Source organism: Hyaena hyaena, unplaced genomic scaffold (assembly GCF_003009895.1).
Source record: "Hyaena hyaena isolate Hyena2069 unplaced genomic scaffold, ASM300989v1 scaffold_3, whole genome shotgun sequence".
NCBI classification, from domain to species: Eukaryota; Metazoa; Chordata; class Mammalia; order Carnivora; family Hyaenidae; genus Hyaena; species Hyaena hyaena.
Genome location: NW_024080635.1, coordinates 8,302,792 through 8,324,128, shown reverse-complemented (window position 1 = coordinate 8,324,128; position 21,337 = coordinate 8,302,792). Strand labels below are relative to the sequence as shown.

The 21,337-nt window shown below is 55.1% G+C and overlaps 1 protein-coding gene across 1 annotated transcript in view; it reads left to right on the top strand.

Annotated features, from left to right (window-relative positions):
- Positions 1–21,337, top strand: part of GRHL3 (grainyhead like transcription factor 3) — a 34,300-nt gene that overhangs the window by 7,644 nt on the left and 5,319 nt on the right. Inside the window, exons 2-14 of the mRNA XM_039232356.1 lie at positions 4,354–4,540; positions 7,516–7,577; positions 9,138–9,483; positions 9,719–9,792; positions 10,719–10,872; positions 11,077–11,188; positions 12,462–12,556; positions 14,127–14,285; positions 14,838–14,916; positions 15,036–15,169; positions 17,167–17,201; positions 18,283–18,371; positions 19,231–19,316. Coding sequence (XP_039088287.1) covers positions 4,354–4,540; positions 7,516–7,577; positions 9,138–9,483; positions 9,719–9,792; positions 10,719–10,872; positions 11,077–11,188; positions 12,462–12,556; positions 14,127–14,285; positions 14,838–14,916; positions 15,036–15,169; positions 17,167–17,201; positions 18,283–18,371; positions 19,231–19,316 — 1,612 coding nt within the window. The remainder of the gene's footprint in view (positions 1–4,353; positions 4,541–7,515; positions 7,578–9,137; positions 9,484–9,718; positions 9,793–10,718; positions 10,873–11,076; positions 11,189–12,461; positions 12,557–14,126; positions 14,286–14,837; positions 14,917–15,035; positions 15,170–17,166; positions 17,202–18,282; positions 18,372–19,230; positions 19,317–21,337) is intronic.

Below are 21,337 nucleotides of genomic sequence, written 5' to 3'. Positions count from 1 at the left end.
AAGGGGTTATTACACAGTCTCTTGTTTTTGACACAGAACCTTGTTCACAGGAGGCTTGGGGAGGGTGTTAATTTAAGAACCTCAAGCAGAGTCTTCCCCTTTACTCTCATTTGGGGGGCCATGATGATGGGGACGATGATGGCTATTATTTACTGAGTGATTATTCTCTGGCAGGCTCGAGGCTAAGCACATTTCTTACGTTAATGCATTTAATTCTCCTAACAGCCCCTGAGATTAGCCCCGCTCTGAAGTAGCCATCCTTGGTGACTCCATCACATGACTCTGTTTTAATTTTCTCCGTGGTGCTTATCACAGACTAAAATTAACTCATTTACTCCTTGCTTATGGTCTGTCCTCCCCAATTAAACTGTAAGTTCCATGGGAGCAGAGCCTTATCTGTCTTGTTCTTGGCTGATTCACCAAGGCCTAGAAGAGTCCCTGACTGGGCACACAGAAGACACTCAGTAGACCTATCTAACAGAGGAGAAAATAGGCTCAGAGAGGCTGATGCCTTACCCAAGGACACACAGTTGACTTGGGTCTGTCAGGTTATGATTCTAGTGCTGCTTCTTTCCACGGTGCTCCGGGCTTTTCTGTGCTGTGCCCTGGGAGAGATCTGGTTGCCCAGGCTCAAGTCCTGTGCCATCTCGTCCTTCCCCATTCTCCCTCCTCCTTCTCGGAGCCAAGGAGATCTGCCTTGGGTCAACAGAGAGTTGGTGGAGGCCTTTGGGAAGGTGACTGCACAGGGTGGGAGACACCTTGTCTCCCCTCCTTATTCTGGCTCTGTCACCCTTAAGTAAGGCTCACTCCTTGGAATTCTTCACATCTCTCACCCACTGGGCCCTTAATCCTCAATTCCAGTGTTAAGTGAACAGGATACCAGAAATTCTTGGATTTCAGGATTGGGCACGGAAGTCAATGCCAATCTTACCCATAGTCAAGACCTTCTGGAAGCCAAGTGTGTAGCCTTGGAACATGACATTGACTGGTAGCATGAGCAGGCATGGGGACAAAGACAGTAGGGCTCCCGGCTCCTGGCCAAAGACTTCCAGTCATCTCGCTTTCTTGCTCAGCCTCTCCTGCCTCGTGTGGGTAGAAAATCCTTTTCTGTGTGTTAGTGGACCATTGGTTCAATGTATTGCAGAGGAGGGGAATTTCCAGAATAAGAAAGGTATCCTGATAGGAGGCGAGCGTGGGGTACAGAACATCTTAGAGTCCAGCAGGCCCAAGTTCAGGTTGAGCTTCCACCTCCTGCTAGCTGAGTGACCTCAAGCAGGTACCTGCTTGAGTCTCCATTTCCCCATTACCGGTCTCTCAGGGCTATTACAGAGTCGATGAGAAAGTGCAGAAACCCAGCAGTGTCTGCCTTGTGGTAAACACTTCAGGTATGATAGCCACTGGTAGCAAGGATGCAGACCGGGGTGGGGGGGGGGGGTGGGAGGGTTCCAGCAAGATGGACTAGAGAAGCCTCCCAGAATAACAACAGACACTGACCTTTTCTTCCTGATGGGACTTTATCGGTTTCTTCTGAACTTGGATTTTTAGATAGGATAAGTTAACTGATAGCTCATCGCAGCTGATAATAGTCATTCCATCTAAGTCCGTAAACTGGGACTCTGGGCCCAGCTCTGCCACTGACCTGCAGGGTGACCGTGTCTTGTACCACTGTGCAGCCCCTCCGTGTCTGGCCCCAAGCTGGGTCCGGAGCACAAGAATGGCTGTCATGTATGAAGCACTTATTATGTGCCAGGGTCAGTTCTAATCATTCATGTGACAGTGCACTCAATCCTCATAATCCTATGTCGTGGGTGCTTTTATTAGACTTATCTTACCAACAAGGGACCGCACAAAGCACTGGGGGTCCCAGCTGATGCAGAGGGAGGACGCCCACCAGATCTTTCCCTGCTTCTCCGACGTCCCTTTAGTGTGGGAGTGTCCTTTAGCCTGGGGCTGGGAGGGCCGGGGCCAGCCACCTGGGATTGCTCTGTAAGTTCTTCTAACCCCGGGCCCAGGAGGCGGCTAGGAGGGGCCTCCTTCTCACTTCTCTGTCTTAATGCCCTTGATTTATTGTAACAGAAACTCGGGGTGTGCCTCCCTTTCCGCACCCCTAGAGCAGGAAGGTTTCTGTCATTTCTCTTTCCTGTGTGACAGCTCTCCCTCCCTCCCTCCCTCCCTCTCATAGCCCCATGTCCCACACCCTGGGTCCCGGGGGATGGGAGACACGGAGCCCTGGATAAAGCCCCCCCCCCACTCCCCATCCCCCACCCCAGAGCGGCCGCCCACTGGCCGCCTGGGTGTGGTCTGGCCGCTGTTCCCACTCTGTGTCTGGGAATGCAGGTCCGAGCTGCAGGGCAGCAGGAGGGCACTTCCCGCGACATGGTTGTGAAGGGCCTTGCCCACCCGCTCGTCTGCCACGGTGCTTGAACTTCCACCTCAAAACTGCTTTCCGCCATGGTCACGATTGCCCTCTTGAGTGTGGTAAAGCGATGCGACTTACTGGAAAGTGCACCGCATTGGTGTTAGACAAGCTGTGGACTAGCTGGACGGTCTTGGGCGTTTTCTTACCCTCTCCGAGCCTCAGGCTTCCTCCTCTGTAAAACAAAGCAAACGGTCCTTACCTGGTAGTGTTCTCATAAGGAGCGGAGCTTAGGAATGGAAAGCGTTCATACACACAGTTGTAAATGGCAGCCGGCGTGGTGCCTGTGTCCCTAATGTGAGAGGGTCTGTGAGGCTCAGCTAGGAAGGGGGGGCACTGGACACCCTGAGACCAATCAGTGCCTACTCCATTGCTGGGGCTCCCTTTTCCTGACCTAACCGCACCCGCCTCTCGCCTACCACTCTCCACACAACTCACTGCTCTAAAATGGACCCACTGGAACTTTCCCACCCCTGTCTTGTGCCTCTGCTCACCATAAAGAACACGTTTCACAACCGTGACTCTCAAAGGGTGGCCCCCAGACTATGGGGCGTCAGCATCACCAGGAACTGGTTAGAAATGCAAATTCCCAGCTGCCCCAGACTTCCTGAATCAGAACCTTCTAGGGTAGAGCCCAGGAATCTGTTTTAAAAGCAAGCCTTCTGGGGCATTCAGTCATTCGGATGTAGCTAATGTTTGAGAACACTATCCTGTATTACAGCATCATCCTGCTCGGGCTTGATTTGCCCTCAGGGCCCCTCAATAACCGGAATTTGAGCAAGTCCCTTAACTTCTCTGAGCTGCAGTTTCCTCATCTCTAAACGAGGGGTACTGATAGCACCTGCCTTACAGGGTTCTTTTGAGAATCAAGTGAGAACCCATGGAAAGTGCTTAGCACAGCGTCTAAAGCCATCGTCAAGGCTCAATAAAGATTAGATAATAATTGGGGCTCCTGGGTGGCTTAGTCGGTTAAGCATCCGACTTTCACTTAGGTCATGATCTCGCGGTTCGTGGGTTCGAGCCCCGCCATCGGGCTCTGTGCTGACTGCCAGCTCAGAGCCTGGAACCTGTTTCAGTCTGTGACTCCCTCTCTCTCTGACCCTCCCCTGCTCACGCTGTCTCTCTCTCTCTCCTAGAAATAAATAAAATATTTAAAAAAAAAAAAGATTAGATAATAATTTTAATCATCTTCATCATTATTCTGTGTCATGTCCCTGCCCCCATGGCCTCTTCTGTGTGATCTGTTCCCCAGTGTGAGTGCCCCCTGCTAAAATGTCCTGCTTCCTCCAAAGAGCCTCTCATGATCTCTTTCCTTTGAGCCCCTGTGGCTTGTCTCTTGGGCCATGAGCCTTGTATGTGGTCTGGGTTCTCAGCCCTGCCTGGCCCTGTCTCCTCCTGCGCCCCGCAGCGCCCTGGCATCCGAGCAGCTGCTCGGGCCCTCTGCAATTGACCTTGGTCTGAAAGGCCACTTTCCCAAGACGAGGTTCTGCCTACAGGCCCCCTCGCCCTGGCTCTCTCTGTTCCTCACCACGCTCCCATGACTTCACAGTCTGGCGAGGAGCTTCTTTGGAAGAACTCACGCTGGGATGTCTGGAAATTTTGTTCTGTGTGGCTTGTCGTTGTTTCCCATCCCTCTAATGCCAAGTCCCCCCTTGAATAAGGACCCACCATGGAAACGTGGTACGGAATCCTCTCTGAAGCTCTGCAGGGCTGGGATGATGGTGTTTGTGCTGTAGATGAGGGAACCGAGGCCCCAGGTCTACAGCTTCTGTGTGGCAACGTTTGATATTGATTGGAAGCATCTAGCTCCCGAGTGCAGGCACCTTCTACTCCCCCAGGCTGCCCAGTGGTGGCAAAAGAAGTGGTCCCGGGTTTTCAAGACTTAATTCTCTGATTTCCTAAAGGCCTAAATTTGGCCTTCCTTACTCGCCTTCCAGTTTCAGGTCTGTACGGCTGCTAAAGAATGACCCAGTCAACTTCCAGAAGTTCCCCTACACCAGTGAGGACGAGGCCTGGAAGACCTACCTGGAGAACCCCTTGACGGCCGCCACCAAGGCCATGATGAGGGTCAACGGAGACGACGACAGTGTTGCGGCCCTGAGCTTCCTCTACGACTACTACATGGTACGTTCACCTGCTCCATGCACGTCCTCCGCCGGCTGAACGAATGCCTTCGCTTCCAGGGCTCACGGCCCCGCAGCCCTCCCCCAGCCCCACACTGTGTTCTGTTTGTCCTCTGGGTCTTTGCACATGCTGTTCCCTCCACCTGGCCCCCTCCCCTTGCCCCTGACTAGACCCTACTCTTAGCTCTGGGTCTCAGCTTCAAGGTCACCTCCACTCATTGGGAACGGGGAAGGCGTTCTTGGGTCTCCCACTCTGTGCCTCTGGGTTCCCTCAGCAACTACCCTCATTACCCTTGACTCTGTCTTTAGAAACGTATCATTTATACATTTACTTCTCCATCTGCTCCATGACTGAGCTCTCAAGGGCAGGAACATGTGGTGATCATTACTCAGTCCTCAGCACCCCATCCTACTAGCCACTCACTCCATGCTCAGTGTGCGGATGGAGTGGAGCCGTGCCTGGGCCACACACTCCCCATGCCAACAACACCCTGACCTGCCCCTGCCCTTAGGATTCGCCCCAGTTGCCCTGTCGTCCCCACCCACCTACCCCAGCCTTAACACCTAGAACATGCCTTCTGCTTTTGAACCATTTCCTTTTCTCCCTCCCCAAGGCCACTTTCACCGGAAGCTGTCCTGCCACATACCCCCCACCCCCTCCGGGGTGCTGCCATTCTGTATACTTCAACACCTCCTGACAGATGGTCTTCATTGTTCTCTGACTGTTTCCGGGGTCCTGGGCCTTGACTCTCTGGCAGACAGTCAGCTCCCGAGAACAAGACTCAGGGCCTCCCGAATCTGACAAGTGGGCTTGGAGTAGTCAGCAATAACAAATGCATGACATGGCGACCTGGCTACCCATTGCGTTGCCTGTGCCAACCATTGCTAATGGAGCACAGCCTGCATCTCACTGGGGGTGCGTGGGGTGGAGAATCTTCCTCAGCGCAGTGCTCCACCAGCCCCTGCCCCTGTCTGAACTGTCACATGACACAGACTTTCTTACTTTCTCTGGGCTGGGGGATCGCTCCAAGACACTTGCCCAGATTTGAGAATGGGAAGCATAAACAGCCAATTATTGAGATAACTGACTTTGAACTTGAAGATTTAAAGCCACTTTGTAAATAAGCCCTCAAATTTACTGACCTGCGACATATTTTATTGACCCTTACCCCAAGGGGGAAGGCAAACTGTGTGTGTAAACTCATAGGCCAAGGTGGGGAGTGTGGCCCCAGATACGAGAAGGCTCTCACTCTCGCCCTAGAGTGGTGTGGTCACCCTAGCTGATGCTCCCCAGCAGGCCAGCAGTATCCTGAGAGCATTTGGCACAAGCTGATGGAAAAGAAATTTGAATTGACTGCCTCAGACTGGAGGCAGGGTGGGAGCCGGAATCCTAGGCCTGCATTTAAACCCAGCCTGGGATTTACAGCTGGAGGTCGGGCCCTAAAGTGAAATCCAGCAGTATCTCCCTGGGCAAAGAACCATTCCCGGGGCTGTGACGGTGGGGACAGGCTCTGCAGGTGACACCTGAGAGGCACACCTGCCCTTCTTCCCCATTTCAGAGCACTCTGGCTTCAGAACAGCCCCGTGGATAATGAGGACAGGGTCTCAGGATGTGAAGGGAGCCCTGAGTTGGGAGTTTGAGACCTGGTCTGGCCACAGACTGGCAATGTGGTTTGGGGCAATACAGTTCTAAAGGTGATTGCATATCCTTTCTCATTGAATGCCAGGCACCGTGCCAGGCTCCTTCCCTTATGCTGTCCCATGGGGTGTGAGTAAGAGCCCAGGCACTGGAGTCACTAGGCTGGGTCGGAGACCTGGTTGTGGCTTTATCAGCCAGAGGTCGAAATGACCTGGCTGCTCTCAGATACAATGATATTACAATTATAATCATTAAAATAAATTTATATAGTGGTCTCCATATGCCAGGTGCTGATCTAAACACACACAACAATCTCTGGGGTTGAGGTTGCTATCATTATCTTTGTCTTACAGATGAGGTACAGAGAGGTTAAGGGACTTGCCCAAGGTCACACAGCCAGTCTATGGCCTATCTCGGAATTGAACCCAAGCAGTCTGGATCCAGAGTCCATGCCCCTAGCCACTAAGAAAACAGAGCCTCTCTGTGCCTCAGTTTCCTCATCTGTATACTGGAGATAACATTAGCAGCTATCACAGAGTGAATGGTTGTGGGGGTTAAATTAGAGATTGCATAGAAGGTGTGTAGTACAGGGCCCCGCACACAAGAAGCACATTACTGGAAAACCACATCCAAAGGGCACCTGTGGGCTCAGTCAGTCGGTAGAGCACGCACCTCTTGATCTTGGGGTTGTGAGTTTGAGCCCCATGTTGGGTGTAGGGATTACTTAAAAGTAAGTAAAATCTTAAGGAGCATCTAGGTAGCTCAGTCAGTTAAGCATCTAATTCTTGATTTCAGCTCAGGTCATGATCTCACCGTTTGTGAGTTCAAATCCGATGTTGGGCTCTGCACTGACAGTGTGGAGCCTGCTTGGGATTCTCTGCCTCCTGCCCTCTTCCCCCCTCCTCCGCTTGCTCTCTTTCAAAAGTGAACATTTATAAATAGATAAATAAATAAATAAGATCTTTTTTTAAAGAAAGACTAAGCATTATTTTTATTAATAAAACTTCACAATACCTTTGAAGTAGGCATTATAAGCCCCCACTTGCCAGACAGAGAAACTGAGTCTCAGAAAGTTGTAGTCATTTATCTAAAGTCAGGCAGCACTTTTGAGTGGTAAAGTTAGAACTTAAGCCAGGTCTGCCTAACTCCAAATCCTGCAATGCCTGACTGCTGACCTTGGGGTACTTCTTCTCTAACTTGGGGCTCAGACTAAATGACGGCCTGCCGACTTGAAGGACTTCTCCCAGTGACCACAGTAGCTCCCCGGTCTGGCCAAGTCTGCTGGAGAGGGTTGGTCTTACCTTAAATGCATAAATCCCTCTTTCCTCTCCTCTCAGGGCCCCAAGGAGAAGCGGGTACTGTCCTCCAGCACTGGGGGCCGGAATGACCAAGGAAAGAGGTGAGGCTCGCCCAGCTACCATCTCTGTGCCTTTCCTCATCCCTACCTCCACCTCTAGGCTCTTATCTGTGGGGCACAGAGGGCTCAGTGCCTAGGGCCCATGGGACTCGTAGGGGCCTGTGAATGTGTTAGAATTTATTTTAAAATCAGAAGAAATGATTGTAATCCAACCTGGATTATATGTATTTTTATACCAACGCAATTGTAAAAAGTATCTTAAAATATTTTTCATGGGAGAAGGAGCATATGAAGGCAAAAGAGACCAGGGCATGTCATAAAGAGACCCTGCTTGAACACACACACACACACACACACACACACACACACACACACACACACACGCATGAAGCCAGCAGGCCAGTGAGCTGGAGCTTACAGAAAACAAACTTCAAAGCCATCGTCCAGGAAAAGCCCTGAAGGCAGCTTTTCTGTCCTAGCTCCAAAACCTCCCCCCCCACGCCCCCCCCCCCCAGCCTGGCGGGAAGGGAGACCTGGCCTGGGGGTGGGTTCAGGCACTTCTTTCCTCTGGCTCTCTTGGGCCTCTGCCTGGCATTAGTGCCTTGGGGCACTGATGTTCCTCTCCCCGTAGAAGGCAGCCCGGGTCAGGTCCATGGCTAGATGGGCACTAGGAGGGACCCTGCCCTTTCTCCACTCTGCCCCACCCCCTAAGCCCCCTCTCCCGCCACCCTTCTGCCCATGTAGGGCCTCTTCTGGGAATCCTTCCTGGCTTCTTTCTGCCTTCCAGAAAGTCCACACTGCTACGGCAGGCATTCCCGCTCATGCAGCTGGCTCGGGGCCCCTCCGTGTGAGGAACAGTAGGGTTCAGTGCGTGGGACTGTTCTGAAAACTAATTTTATTTTAATGTCGTTAGCTTTTGTGATTACAGAAGTAATACCTATTTGTTATAAAATACTCAAATTCTAGAGAAATGTGTAAAGAAAGTAAATGTTTCCTGTAATCCTACTCCCCTGCCCCCCTTAACAGTTTGGGGTATATGCTTCGAGACCTTTCTCTGAACATATATTAACTGTTCTCACAAATATTCACCACCGCCCCCTACGCACACACTGTATTGATGACCCAATACAGTTGTTTTAAAGTGGAGACGCGTGACTCTGGATAAGAAATAAAATTTCAGTGTTTTAAAATTACCAAGTACTATAAAAGAGCAGATGTTTTCCCCAAATATTCATCACCGCCCCCTACGCACACACTGTATTGATGACCCAATACAGTTGTTTTAAAGTGGAGATGCGTGACTCTGGATAAGAAATAAAATTTCAGTGTTTTAAAATTACCAAGTACTATAAAAGATAGAGCAGATGTTTTCCCCCTCAGCCCCGAGCCTGCACTTTGTTCCGTTCTTGACGCTTTCCTCCCTGCTCCTCCCGGCGACAAAGGGGCCTATATCTCGCATCACGCATGTTGGGAAGATTTAACGTTACATCATGTTGAGGAAGGTCAGTGTGTCAGCACAGTGCTCACCCTCCAGTCGAGCCAAGGGTCACCCTGCCCCTCAGTGAGAAGAGGGGCCCTCACGCAGCCCGCCTCTCTCCCCAGGTACTACCATGGCGTGGACTACGAGATGGACCTCGCTCCCCTTGAAAGTCCCACGCATCTCATGAAATTCTTGACCGAGAGTGCGGCTGGAACCCCAGAGTACCCGGATGTGCTCAAGAAGAATAACCTGATGAGCTTGGAAGGGGCCGCGCCCACCCTGGGCAAGGCCGCTCCCCTCCCCACGGGCCCCAGCAAGCTGGAAGCTGGCTCTGTGGACAGCTACCTGCTGCCCACCAGCGAGGTGTATGATAACAGCTCCCTCAACTCCTTGTTTGAGAGTATTCATGGGGTGCCTCCGACACAGCGCTGGCAGCCTGACAGCACCTTCAAAGATGACCCACAGGAGGTGAGGGCCCGCCCTGGTACCCCTCACAGTATCCCTGGATATGTGCATGCATGTGCAGAAGGGGCGGAGACAGCGAGGAGGTGGGAGGTTTGGAATCCATGGGATAAAAAGTCCTAGAGCAGAGGCAGGTTTGCCATGTACTGTGGTTCCAGTTGTGCACTAAACCACCTGCACAGCTGTATGGAGCAGGTTGGAATGTGGCCATTTATTTTCTTGGAATTGTGTTTCTCTGCAGTCACTGCTCTTCCCAGATATCCTGAAAACGTCCCCAGAACCCCCGTGTCCGGAAGACTATCCCAGCCCCAAGAGGTAACTCAGCCGCTCTGGAACCTTGGCCACTTGGGCGTTAGGCAGGGGGCTACAGACAGAGCCTCATACTGTCCCCAGAGCAGCCATCCTCAGTGAATGAGAAGAGAGGAGTGAAGGCACATGAGAGGAGAGAGACTGATTTCTCCATTTGTTTCCTAGGCTGACAAGAAAGTCAGAGCCCTGCTTAAAAAAGCAAAACAAAAAAACAAAACAAAACAAAAAACCCTGCGGTTCTGGGGCACCTGGGTGGCTCATTCTGATAAGGGTTCTGACTTCGGCTCAGGTCATGATCTCATGGCTCATGGGTTCAAGCTCCACATCAGTTCTCTGTTGTCAGCATGGAGCCTACTTTGGATCCTCTGCTCCCCCCCCCCCATTTCTGCCCTTCCCCTGCTTGTGCGCTCTCCCTCTCTCAAAAATAAACAAACATTAAAAACAAAAACAAGCAAAAACACTAAGGTTCTTTGCCCTTAGTCTCCCCTATGGCTTTGTCACCCACAGGAGCCTCTCTGGTTTTCATTATTTGTTATCCAGCAAGGAAACCACTAAATAGAAACTCCAGGGATGCCCGGCTCGTGCCGCTCGGCTCATGCAGTCGGTAGAGCATGCAACTCTTGACCTCAGGGTTGTAAGTTAGAGCCATATGTTGGGTATAGAGACTATTTAAAAATAAAAATTTTTAAATAATCTTAAAAAGAGAGGAAGGGAGAGAGAAAAACAGAGGGAGAGAGAAAGAAAGAGAGGAATGAAGGAGGGAAAGAAACCAAAAGTGTGGAAACTGAGGCCCAGGGAGGTAGAGTGATTCACCAGGTCACACGGTGAATCCCTGGCACAGCCTCAGGCTTCCGGCCCCGCTGCCCTCCGGGATACTCCTGCCTGCGAGTCCAGCCTCACTGCCCGCCCCCCACCCCCTGTCCTCCCTGCAGTGACTTTGAGTACACCCTGGGCTCCCCCAAAGCCATCCACATCAAGTCGGGGGAGTCGCCCATGGCCTACCTCAACAAAGGCCAGTTCTACCCCATCACCCTGCGGACCCCGGCCGGTGGCAAAGGTCTTGCCTTGTCCTCCAACAAAGTCAAGGTACGTCGTGCCTGGGGCAGCCTAGGGAGGGGGTAGGATGGTTGGGCCAGCCCTGCATGCCAAGGACCCCCGGATAACTGTCCCTTGCCGTGGAGTGGGGGAATCTGAGGCAGAAGGGCAGGGGTACCGGACCAGGGCTCTGGGAAGGCTCAGGGCTGGGCCGCTCCTGAGGCCGGGGGTCACGGCGGCCACCTGTGCCCGCAGAGCGTGGTGATGGTGGTCTTCGACAACGAGAAAGTCCCGGTGGAGCAGCTGCGGTTCTGGAGGCACTGGCACTCCCGGCAGCCCACGGCCAAGCAGCGGGTCATCGACGTGGGTGAGAGCCGGCCCACGCCCCTGGCCCCCTCTCTCTCCCCCTGGCCCCCCTCAATCTCTCTGTCACACACACACCGCAATCAGGGCTTGAAGTGCCCTTTTCCCCAGCCCTCTGTGATCTCTGCGGGGCTTCCTTCTGACCCCAGCCGCCTGCTGGGCCCCTGTCTCCAGGTCACACTCTGTGGGGTTGCAGGGATTTGCATCCGTTGGCTGCAGGCAGTGGCCTTTTTCTGTGTTGCTTTGGGATAAACAGTGCCCTGGAGCCCCCAACAGGCGCTGGATGAATAGACCCCTGGGATGCTGGCCTACTTGTCCCTACGGGGGGCTCAGCCAATTGAGACACAAATGCTTAAGACAACAGAGCAGGCAGGTGACTCTGAAGGTTTGAAGGGCGGAGCAAGGGGACCTCGCTCTGTCAGCAGTCAAGGGGGCACGAGGTGCCACCTCATCCCTGTCCCAGGCCCCGGGACCGGACATGTGGGAGGCACAGCCCATCCTCGGGCCTCAAAGTTCTGGCCCCATCACTCTTTTCCTGACTGTGTGACCTGTGTCACCTCCCGTTTCTGAGCCTCGCTTTCTTCAACTGTCAAATGGAGTAAGGCCAGCCACCCCGCCTGCCTGTGGCGCTGTTTCTTCTGCCGCGTACACTGGAGAACACGAGAGAAACAGGGACGAGTCCGTGACGTGGCTGAGAGGCTACATAGCACGTGGGCGGGAGCCCGTGTTCAGGGGCCAAAGCTGAGCTCTGGTCCTTGGTGTGCCTTTCATGTGTTTATTTTTTTAGCTGTGTGACCCCGGTCAAGTGACCAAACTGCTCTGAGCTTCATTTTCTGCGTGTATAAACGGAGTGCACACAGCACCAGTGTGAGGTGCCCGAGGGCTCGCGGTGCCGACGTGTTTGCAAACGGTGGTGGCTCCACCACTTGTTCAACATGCGCAGGGCGGGCACCACCTGTACTAGTGTGGCCACGGCCGCTCGCGGCTCTCAGTGCTCCCAGCGCTGTGTCCGGGGGACTGCGGCCCAACCCCCCACAGTCCCGAGGGCAAAGTTAGGGACTGTCTGTGGGGTTTGGGCAAATCTGCTTCCCAGGGTGGACCTCGGTTTTTGCATCTGTATCTCAGGACACAAAAATCAGTCAGTCTCCTCCGCTCACCCTCCCCTGTCCCCACCGCTCTGACTGAAGGTTGGTTCTTGGGGGAGAGGATACAAATACCTCCCCCCGTGTCCCCAGACCCCTTTCCCCCCTGACTCTCCTGGTCTCCTGTCGTTTCAGCTGACTGCAAGGAAAACTTCAACACCGTGCAGCACATTGAGGAGGTGGCCTATAACGCACTGTCCTTCGTGTGGAATGTCAACGAGGAGGCCAAGGTCAGTGCGCGGCAGTGACGGGCCTGGGTCACTCAGGAGTCCCCAGGTGGGGACGTGGGATTGTGGCAGCTGCTCTGACGAGGGCGCCCACAGGGAGGAGGACGCAGAGTGGCGGCGGAGAAGCGCCGGCTGTACAGCCAGAAAGGCTAGGCGCCATCCAGCTCTGTGACCTTGGACCAGAGCTTCTGCTGTAACAGGGGTGCAGTTGTGGCACCAGCTGAGAGGGTGACGTGAGGGTCCCCTGACAAAGTGAAAGGTACAGCGCAGTCTGGTGCCTAAGTGGTGGCTGCTGTCGTGAATCCGATCCACCCATTCGCCAGATGGGAAAAGTGAGCCTCATGCAAGGTCACACAGCAAGCCACTGAGGTCACCAGCTTCCCTGACTTGCAGGCCGACAGCGTTGCAGCAGACCTGCTTTGGAGTCTGGTAGATGAGGCTGGCTTCCCGCATCTGTGAGGAGGGAGCGGTGGGCCACCTCCTGGGGCTGTGGTGGGGGTTCCTTCCTCGGGCTCCCACACGTCTGAGAGCCGGGCACGGTGCCCGCCCATCAGAGAGCCCTGAACGTGGAGCCTCCGGTGATGTTCTCATACCAGCCACTTGGTGCCTAAGGCCAACTTGCCGGGTGCTTCCGGGCCTCTCTGTGCCCTGGTTTTCTGCTTGGAGAGCCGGCATTGTGGAAAGGGCACTCGGCCGACCCTTGGGCTGGGTGACGTTGGGCCCGTCCCTTTGCCTCCTTGGGCCGGGCCTACCCTCTCAGTCCAGGGATGGGTCCAGGTCTGGCAAGAGCATCCCTGGCCCAGACAAGTGTGGGAGCTAGGTCCTGTCCCCCACGTGCCTTGTGGAGCTGTCCAGGCTGCTGGAGAAAAGGGAGCTGAAGCGGGAGGGATTATTATTATTCAGGCAGCTGCCAGGGGCCGGGAGGAGGGGCTGGGCCTCCAGCTCAGGGAGGTGGGGAAAGAGTTTTGTAGGAAGGGAGAGGTGGGTTTCGGTTGGGATTTTCTCACAGCCTCTTAAGCCCCCAGGCTCGGTCTTCTCAGGTGTGAGCTGGGTGGGAGCTGCATTAGGGCCAAGGGGGCTGAGGGGGAGGCATGTCAGGCATGCATGGGGTGGGGGGGCTGACCCCCACAGCCCAGGAAAGAAGGGGGCCTGCCCAGGCACCATACCCCGCCCCTACCTGTGCATTTTCCTGGGGAAATGACCCAAAGAACAATGGCCAGTCTGGAGTGGGGTCTGGCCCCGGCACCCCATGGAGGGGTCAGTCAGGTAGACGGTCCCCAGGTGAGCTTGCCAGGGCACACCCAGCCGAGACCCACCCCAAACTGCCATTGGTTGCGCTGAGGCTTCACCCTCCCCACTGTCCCCTTCCCCGCAGCAGGTCACTACGTGCCAGGCCTGCTGGGGGCCCCACGCACCCCTGTGTCACCTGGGGAAAGCTGGCACGCTGCCCCGAGCACAAGGCTGTCCATCTGTGCCTTCCAGGGGTGCTGCTCCCCAGCTCACTATGCAGGGAGTCGTGGGACAGCAGGGCCAGCCGCCAGTGCAGGCTGTTTACCCCCCTGTGTGTCCCCAGGTGTTCATCGGCGTCAACTGCCTCAGCACAGACTTCTCCTCACAGAAGGGGGTGAAGGGTGTCCCCCTGAACCTGCAGATCGACACCTATGACTGTGGCTCGGGCACCGAGCGTCTGGTGCACCGCGCCGTCTGTCAGATCAAGATCTTCTGTGACAAGGTGGCTGGTGGGCAGACCTCTCCTGGGCCCGGAGGGAGGGGGGATGGCCCCCCCAGAATGCATCCTCCAGGCACGTGGGAGGTGTCTGTCTCCACTTCTTGCTCTCCAGGCGTGTCTCTCTCTTCTCTGTGTGCTCTGTCATTGTCTGTCTTTCCCTCGGTTTCTCTGCGCTTCTGTCTGTCGTCTGTCTCTTTCTGAAGATCTCTTTCTAGATCTCAATGAATATCTCTCCATTGTCTTTCCATGCCTGTCTCTCTCACGTATCTCTTTCTTCTTCTCATCCCTCTTTGACCCCACTTCCCTCTTCTCTGTTTCTCTCTCTGTTCCTCTCTCTCTACATGTTGCTCTCTCATGGCCTCTACTGACCTCGGACAAAGCTGGGCCAGGCCGAGTCATCCAGGAGCTGGTATTTTCCAATCTTCTGGCCTCCCTTTGGAAAGAAGGCAGCTCTAGAAGGCTGGCAGCACTGGAAGGCTGGCCCAGATTTAAGACGAAAAGCAGCCAGCCCTCTCCCAAGACCTTTGGTGACCCTCTGTCCCCTCTTCCTGGCAGGGAGCAGAGAGGAAAATGCGGGATGATGAGCGGAAGCAGTTCCGGAGGAAGGTCAAGTGCCCCGACTCCAGCAGCAGTGGTCAGTGGTGATGAGTCAGGGACCAGCCTGGCCTGGGGTAGAGGGAGAAGGAGACGGAAGGCAGAGGCCGGGGATGTGGAACAGAGGGGCCTCAGACGCACTGTCTTCCTTCCCTTCAGGCATCAAGGGCTGTTTGCTGTCTGGCTTCAGGGGCAATGAGACCACCTACCTGCGGCCCGAGGCCGACCTGGAGACCCCACCGGTGCTGTTCATCCCCAACGTGCACTTCTCCAGCCTGCAGCGCCCCGGAGGGGTGAGGCTCTTGGGCCACAGAGGGTCTCGGCCCCTGGGTGGGGTCTGGTTAGCACAGACCAGCGGGGAGAAACCTGCTCAGCCACTCCGGGCCAATTTAGATGTTTATAGGCCCCAATGTGTATATACATATTTAAGTTTACTAATTTATTTTGAGAGAGAGAGTAAGTGGGGGAGGGGCAGAGAAAGAGGGGAAAAAGAGTCCCACGCTGATGTGGGGCTTGAACTCCTGAACTGTGAGATCATGATCTGAGCTGAGATCAAGAGTCAGACTCTTAACCAAATGAACCCCCTCGAGGTGCCCCCCTTTTTTTTTTTAACAGCAGCATGAAAATACTTGTACTGGATCCCAGAGGATTTAAAAAATGCACATTCATCCATATATACCATTAGTAAACTTTTCTACTGAGAAGAAGCTTAGAGAGGAAATGGATGTCATAAGCATCAAAACGTTCACGCTTGGGCTACACGTGGCAGTTCCTGATTTCCGAGCCCCAGATTAGATTGCAGCCAAGCCAAAACCACGTGGATGGAGATGGTCACAGCAGCGCTTGTGAGTGCTCATGGCACCAGGCGCTGCTGTCACACCTCCACGCACCAGCCACCCTAACCCTCACTACCTCCCCATGGGGCCCATACTGTTACCCTCCCGGGACCACGGGCTGGACGTTGAGGCAGAGAGACCAAAACCACATGGTACGTGGCAGTGCCGGCCTGGGGACGCTGGCACCCCGGCTTTAGAAGCTACCCCGCCTGAGGACTCCAGCTGCACCACCTCCCAGGCCAGTGAGCTGTCCCTTGAGACAGATGCTGCTGTCCTCCCCACATTCCGGATCAGGCCACGCCACAGCTCAGCGATAGAATGAGACCCCAGAGCCTGTCTTCTCATAGTTTGCTTCCATGTCACACAGTTTGTTTCCTTCATTGAGGTCCCTCCATTGAGGTGGGACTGTTTGCAGAAATGGCACCTGCCGTCCAAGAAGTGCTCAGGGCCTGGACCGCAAACAAGAGATTCTGGAACTGAAAGAGCAGGCAGTTCTTTCTTTCTTTTTTTTCCTTTTTTTTTTTTTTTTTAATATTTATTTATTTTTGAAGGAGAGAGAGAGAGAGAGAGAGAGATGGAACGTGAGTGGGGGAAGGGCAGAGAGAGAAGGAGACACAGAATCCGAAGCAGGTTCCAGGTTCCGAGCTGTCAGCACAGAGCCTGACGCGGGGCTCGAACTCATGCCCTGAGCCAAAACCAAGAGCCAGCTGCTTAACTGACAGCCACCCAGGAGCCCCAAGAGCAACGGGTTCTGATGACCCGTGGCACTCACTTAAAGGCTTCCCAGGTCCACCCCCTCCCGTCCCTGCCCCGCCCCGGAAGTAGTTCTGCGGCTCCACAGTCAGGTGGGTGCCTCACCCCAGCCTCTCTCCCCAGCCAGTGGCCCCAAGTCAGGAGATGACCGCTCTCTCTCTGGACTGAGGGCCCTGTGGCCAGGCTGACGGATGCTCTGTGGGGCAGAGGAGGCACCAGTGCTCACAAGTGTGAGCCTGGGGGAGGGAGGCACTCACCTCTGGAGGTGATGACAGTCTCTGGAACCCTCCGGAGAGTGCCTTTCCCCTCACCCCCTTTCCCCATGGGCCTCAGCTCCCACTACCCAGGTGCCCTTGCATGGTGGTGTGCAGTCCTGGGCCTTCTGGGCCGCTGGGGCTCAGGGGGGGCTCATGGGGTCAGCCCTGGCCTTCAACACCTCCAGTGCTCACTGAGTCCAGTGCTCACTGAGTCCCTGACTCCTTCCACTTGGGCTGGATGCTCTGTTTCAGCTCAAGATCTCAGCTCATCTGAGAGGACTTAATCTGGGCAGAATGGGCTGGAAAGGCATCGCAACTGCATCCCCCCACCCCCCCCACCCCCACAAAGACTGTGTCCCTCCCCCCAGAGAGCCACCAGCATATAGTTGGGGGACCCTCGCATCTTCCTGCCTGAATGTGATGGAAAATGTCTTTTCATTGCAGGCAGTGCCCTCGGTGGGTCAGAGCAGCTCCAACAGGTAAGGGCCTTACCCCCCACCTCCCCACTGCCTGGTCTGCTGCTGCTTGTGCTGCCCCCTTCCCCCAGCCAGGGCCTGGGCACAGAGGAAGCAGCCATGGGCCTCTGCTCCCAACCCCCAAGCTACATTCACACTCCTTTCTCTCTGAAACTGCCTGCGTTTTTATGGGGTTTTTTATGTGAAAAGCTGGCGAATCTCTGGCGAGACACCTGCTTGTAAAAAAGGGAAAGAAAAAGCCTCCGAGATGGTAGCACAGATTTGGAGTATGAGGAGGGGCCACAGCGCCCCAGGACTGGCTGAGGGAGTCCACGCACACCCCTCCCTGACTCGAGGTGAGGGAGGCGCCCGCCCAGAAGTGCCCCCTCCTCCCCTCTGTCAGCCCAGCCGGGTTGAGGCAGGGATGAAGGGCCCTGTGAGAGGGACAGCAGATGTAAGAAAGCCCCTTTGTGTTGGTATCAGTGTCTTCCCCCTCAAACAAGGGGTGCGTTTCCTCCCTCCACACCTCACCTCACCGCAGCCCCGGAGTCAGGCAAGCAGGTGTTATCACTCTACCTGACGGATGAGGAAATAGGGGTTCAGAGAGGTGAAGTGACTTGGCCAGGCTCACACAGCTCTTACATAGCAGAGGGAGGCTGGAACCTAAGTGTGTCTTACTCCAAACCCACAACCCTTCTGCCTCTCCCTGCTTCACATCCAAGTGGATTCTCCTGAAAAAAGAACTATACGGTGAGGATGAAATGAGTCCATGTTTACTGAGGCCCAGCCTCGTGTCACACACTGTTCTGAAAGCAGTTTGCATGATCTCCTGCAGCCTCACGACTTTATGAAATATTGCTGTCATTACCTAGTTGTCACTCCATTTGGTAGATAGATGGGGACACCGAGGGACTAAGAGACCCAGCCCGAGTCACACAGCTAGTGAGTGGGATTCGAACCCAGGCCGTCCCCACTCCAGAACCCACTGCTTTCACCGCTGTCCACTGGCACTGTGTCTGCCCTCATGGGGTCTCCACAGGTCTGGGGCCCCTCCAGGCCCCAGGACCCCTGTGGGTTCCTCACAAGCCCCCCCATCGCCCCCCAGGCTGCCTGTGAAGCGTACCTGCTCACCTTTCGCTGAGGAGTTTGAGCCTCTGCCCTCCAAAAAGGCCAAGGAAGACGACCTTCAGAGAGGTACCCTCACCCTGGGGCCAATTGGTTCCCTGAGCCCCCCGCATGGCCCCCAGCCCCCCACAAGGCCTTCCCCAAAGCCCCCAACACCCATCTTGGTCCAGCAGCCGGGGCAGCATCCATCCTGCAGAGAGGGTGCAAGGAGCACTTTGGAGCTGGAGTTGGGCCAAGACTTGAGGGTGGGGTGGGGGGAAGGGCCGGCCGGGTGCTTGGAGAGCTGCCCATGGAGCCGCAGGGCTTCTGCCTCCACTGGCCTTGCTGGGCCTCCCACAGCAGCCAGGCCGAGGCAGCAGGTCCATTATGTTGGGCGAGCCCCCCCCTCTCCTGGGGGCAGGAGCAGCGTTGGGCTTCCATACCTAACAGCCCTAAATCTGTAACTTCTTGGGGGGGAGATGTGCCCAAACCTCTGGGGGCCATAGCTGATCATCAAGAAGAAGCCAGCCAGCAGCTAAGATCAAAAGCTTCTGGCAACCTTGAATTGAGCCTCGAACCACACTTGGTGTTTAAAATGTCATGTCACTAATTCCCCAGCCACTCTGTGGAATAGGGGGTGGAGCCACCTCTATTTCCCATCTGGATAAAGTGAGGCTCAGTGATGTAAAAATATCTTCCTCAAGGTTGTCTGGCCAGCAGGTGGTAGAGCAGGGATTAGAACCTGCCCAGATCAGCACAGTCTGAGGGGGACCCGCAGAGCCCGTGGGGTTTCCCAGCTGGGCACCAGCCCTCAGCGAGGATTTGCCTTTGCTGCGGAAATCAATGTCCCATTTGGAATAATATTTTCGAAGATTCCCCCGTCCCGTGCGGTATTCCCAGGCTCATTGATCCTCCCCTTGCCACTAAAAGCCACCCCTTTGCCTCTCAGTTCTATTGTACGTGCGGAGGGAGACCGAGGAGGTGTTTGACGCCCTCATGTTGAAGACACCGGATCTGAAGGGGCTGAGGAACGCGGTAAGAGGCCCCGTGACCCCACCCAGCCCTGGCCGGACCCCACTCTGAGTTCCTGTCCCCGCTCTTCACTACACTGTTCTGATTTCCCACAGGAAGTCTCTGAGAAGGAATATGCTAGAACCCTGGCTTTCTGATGGTCCACCTGTCCCACCCTGTTTCGGGGGGGCGGGGGGGGACCTGCAGGCCTGGCTGGGTGGGGTGGTGGGGGGCTGTGCCTGTGTGATGTTATCTCCCAGCCAGGTCCGGGCTCCACCCGGGAGGCACACACACCATAAATCCTCCCTAATCTGATGGCTGCTGTCTGACAGGCCAGGGCTTTTTGTTGGCTTTGCAAACCTGTTTCTGTTTTAATGGGAGTGAAACCCAAAAAGGCCAGGCCCCAGAGACACTCTTTTTTTCTTTTCCAGGGGGCCTCATTCCTCTCGCCTGTGGTTGGCTGGGGGGTGCTGGCCGGGGAGGCTAAAGGTGCTGTCTGGGCAAGGAGACCTTCCCCAACCCCCCAAACAGCCAGAGAGCAGGCGAAAGAGCTGTGGATGAAACCCACAGCAGCTTTGTGGCTCCGCTAAAAACCAGGCCAACACAAGCCTCCACCGGGGCCGGCTGTGCCTAAAGGTTCAACCACACAGATGCCAGGCCGAGAGGGGAAAATGAATCTAATCATAGCACCAGCTTCCTTTTACTGGAGGCCCACTGTGCGCTTGCTGGCTCACCACATTCTCCTAACAACCCCGAGAAGTGGGTACTATTATTGTCTCTTCATTTCCCACAAGGAAACAGCCTGCCAGGGGTCAGGCGACTGGCCAAAGTGACCAGAAATGACCGAGCTGCCCTCCAGCCCCAGCTCTCCCCACTCTGCTCTACCTTCCTGGTCCCCTCACGCACCACCTGCCCTGCTTGGTGAGCACCAGCCCCCAAGAGTCGGGCTCACAAAAGGCCATTAATGTCACTTGAATATTGACTCAGAATCTTTGGTTGGACGGTACCTAAAAGGGTCCCCATCTGGTATTTGAGCTCTCTCCCCAGTAGCTCTTCCAAGTGGGTACCTGCTCTTGACTTGTATACTTCCAGGGATGGAGAGCTCACCACCACATGGGGCAGCCTGTGCTGTCTTTGTACAGCTTGTGGTTAGAAAATACCTCAATCCTTTAGAGGGAACTGAGATCTGCCTCCTGGAAGCTTCCAGCCTTATAGCCATTAAAATAAATAGTCTAAGAACTTTTCTGGGCTGGAGGGATCTCCATCAGGGCAGAGAATAACTGAGGAGCCAAACCTGACCCTCGTCCTCAACGGCCCAGAGACAACATGTCTGAAGCCCTTGGTCGGAGGCTCGCCGCAGCCAGTACTAGCGGACAGCAAAGCAACGTCTGACTGAGCCGCTCACCAGGGCACAGGCCCCGCACTGGGCCCCCCGCGTAGCCTTCCCGGTCCCTGTGCAGAACCGCACTGTGTGCACACCCCGTTATTGTGCCCATTTCGCCAATAAGGAGGCTGAGGTGCTGCTAAGTAAGGTGACTTTGCTCAGTCTGCAGTCCAGATGGTAGAGCTGGGGCCAGACCAGAGCTGTCTGCCCTGGAGGAAACTTCCGGTGCCCTGGGAGAAGTGGGCTGGCTCTCACAGGCACGCTCACGGGCTCGCAGGCCCTTCATCCGCAGAACGAGCGTCTGTGATTTGGGTTGTGGCAGTTGTGAAGGGGCAGGAAACCTGGGGCGAGCTCAGCATCCTCACCCACCCAGTGGGGTTAGTAATTCCTGCCTAGAAGGGGGCAGCATCTGGATGACCCCCCCTCACAACAGGGCAGGAGCGACCCCACCGCTCCCTTTCTAGAAGGACAAGTGAGCACTTATGGAGGTCTTCTGCCTGCCAGCAAGTGACCCCGGTGCTCTACCCGGGCCAGCTTAGCCACGGGAACACCCCCGTGAGGCAGGCGCGATGACTGTCTCCCACGTCGGTGGCTGGTGAGTGGAACCCCTGGAACAGTGTGGTTCTGACTACTGCCGAAGGTTGGGGACCTGGTGGGTGCC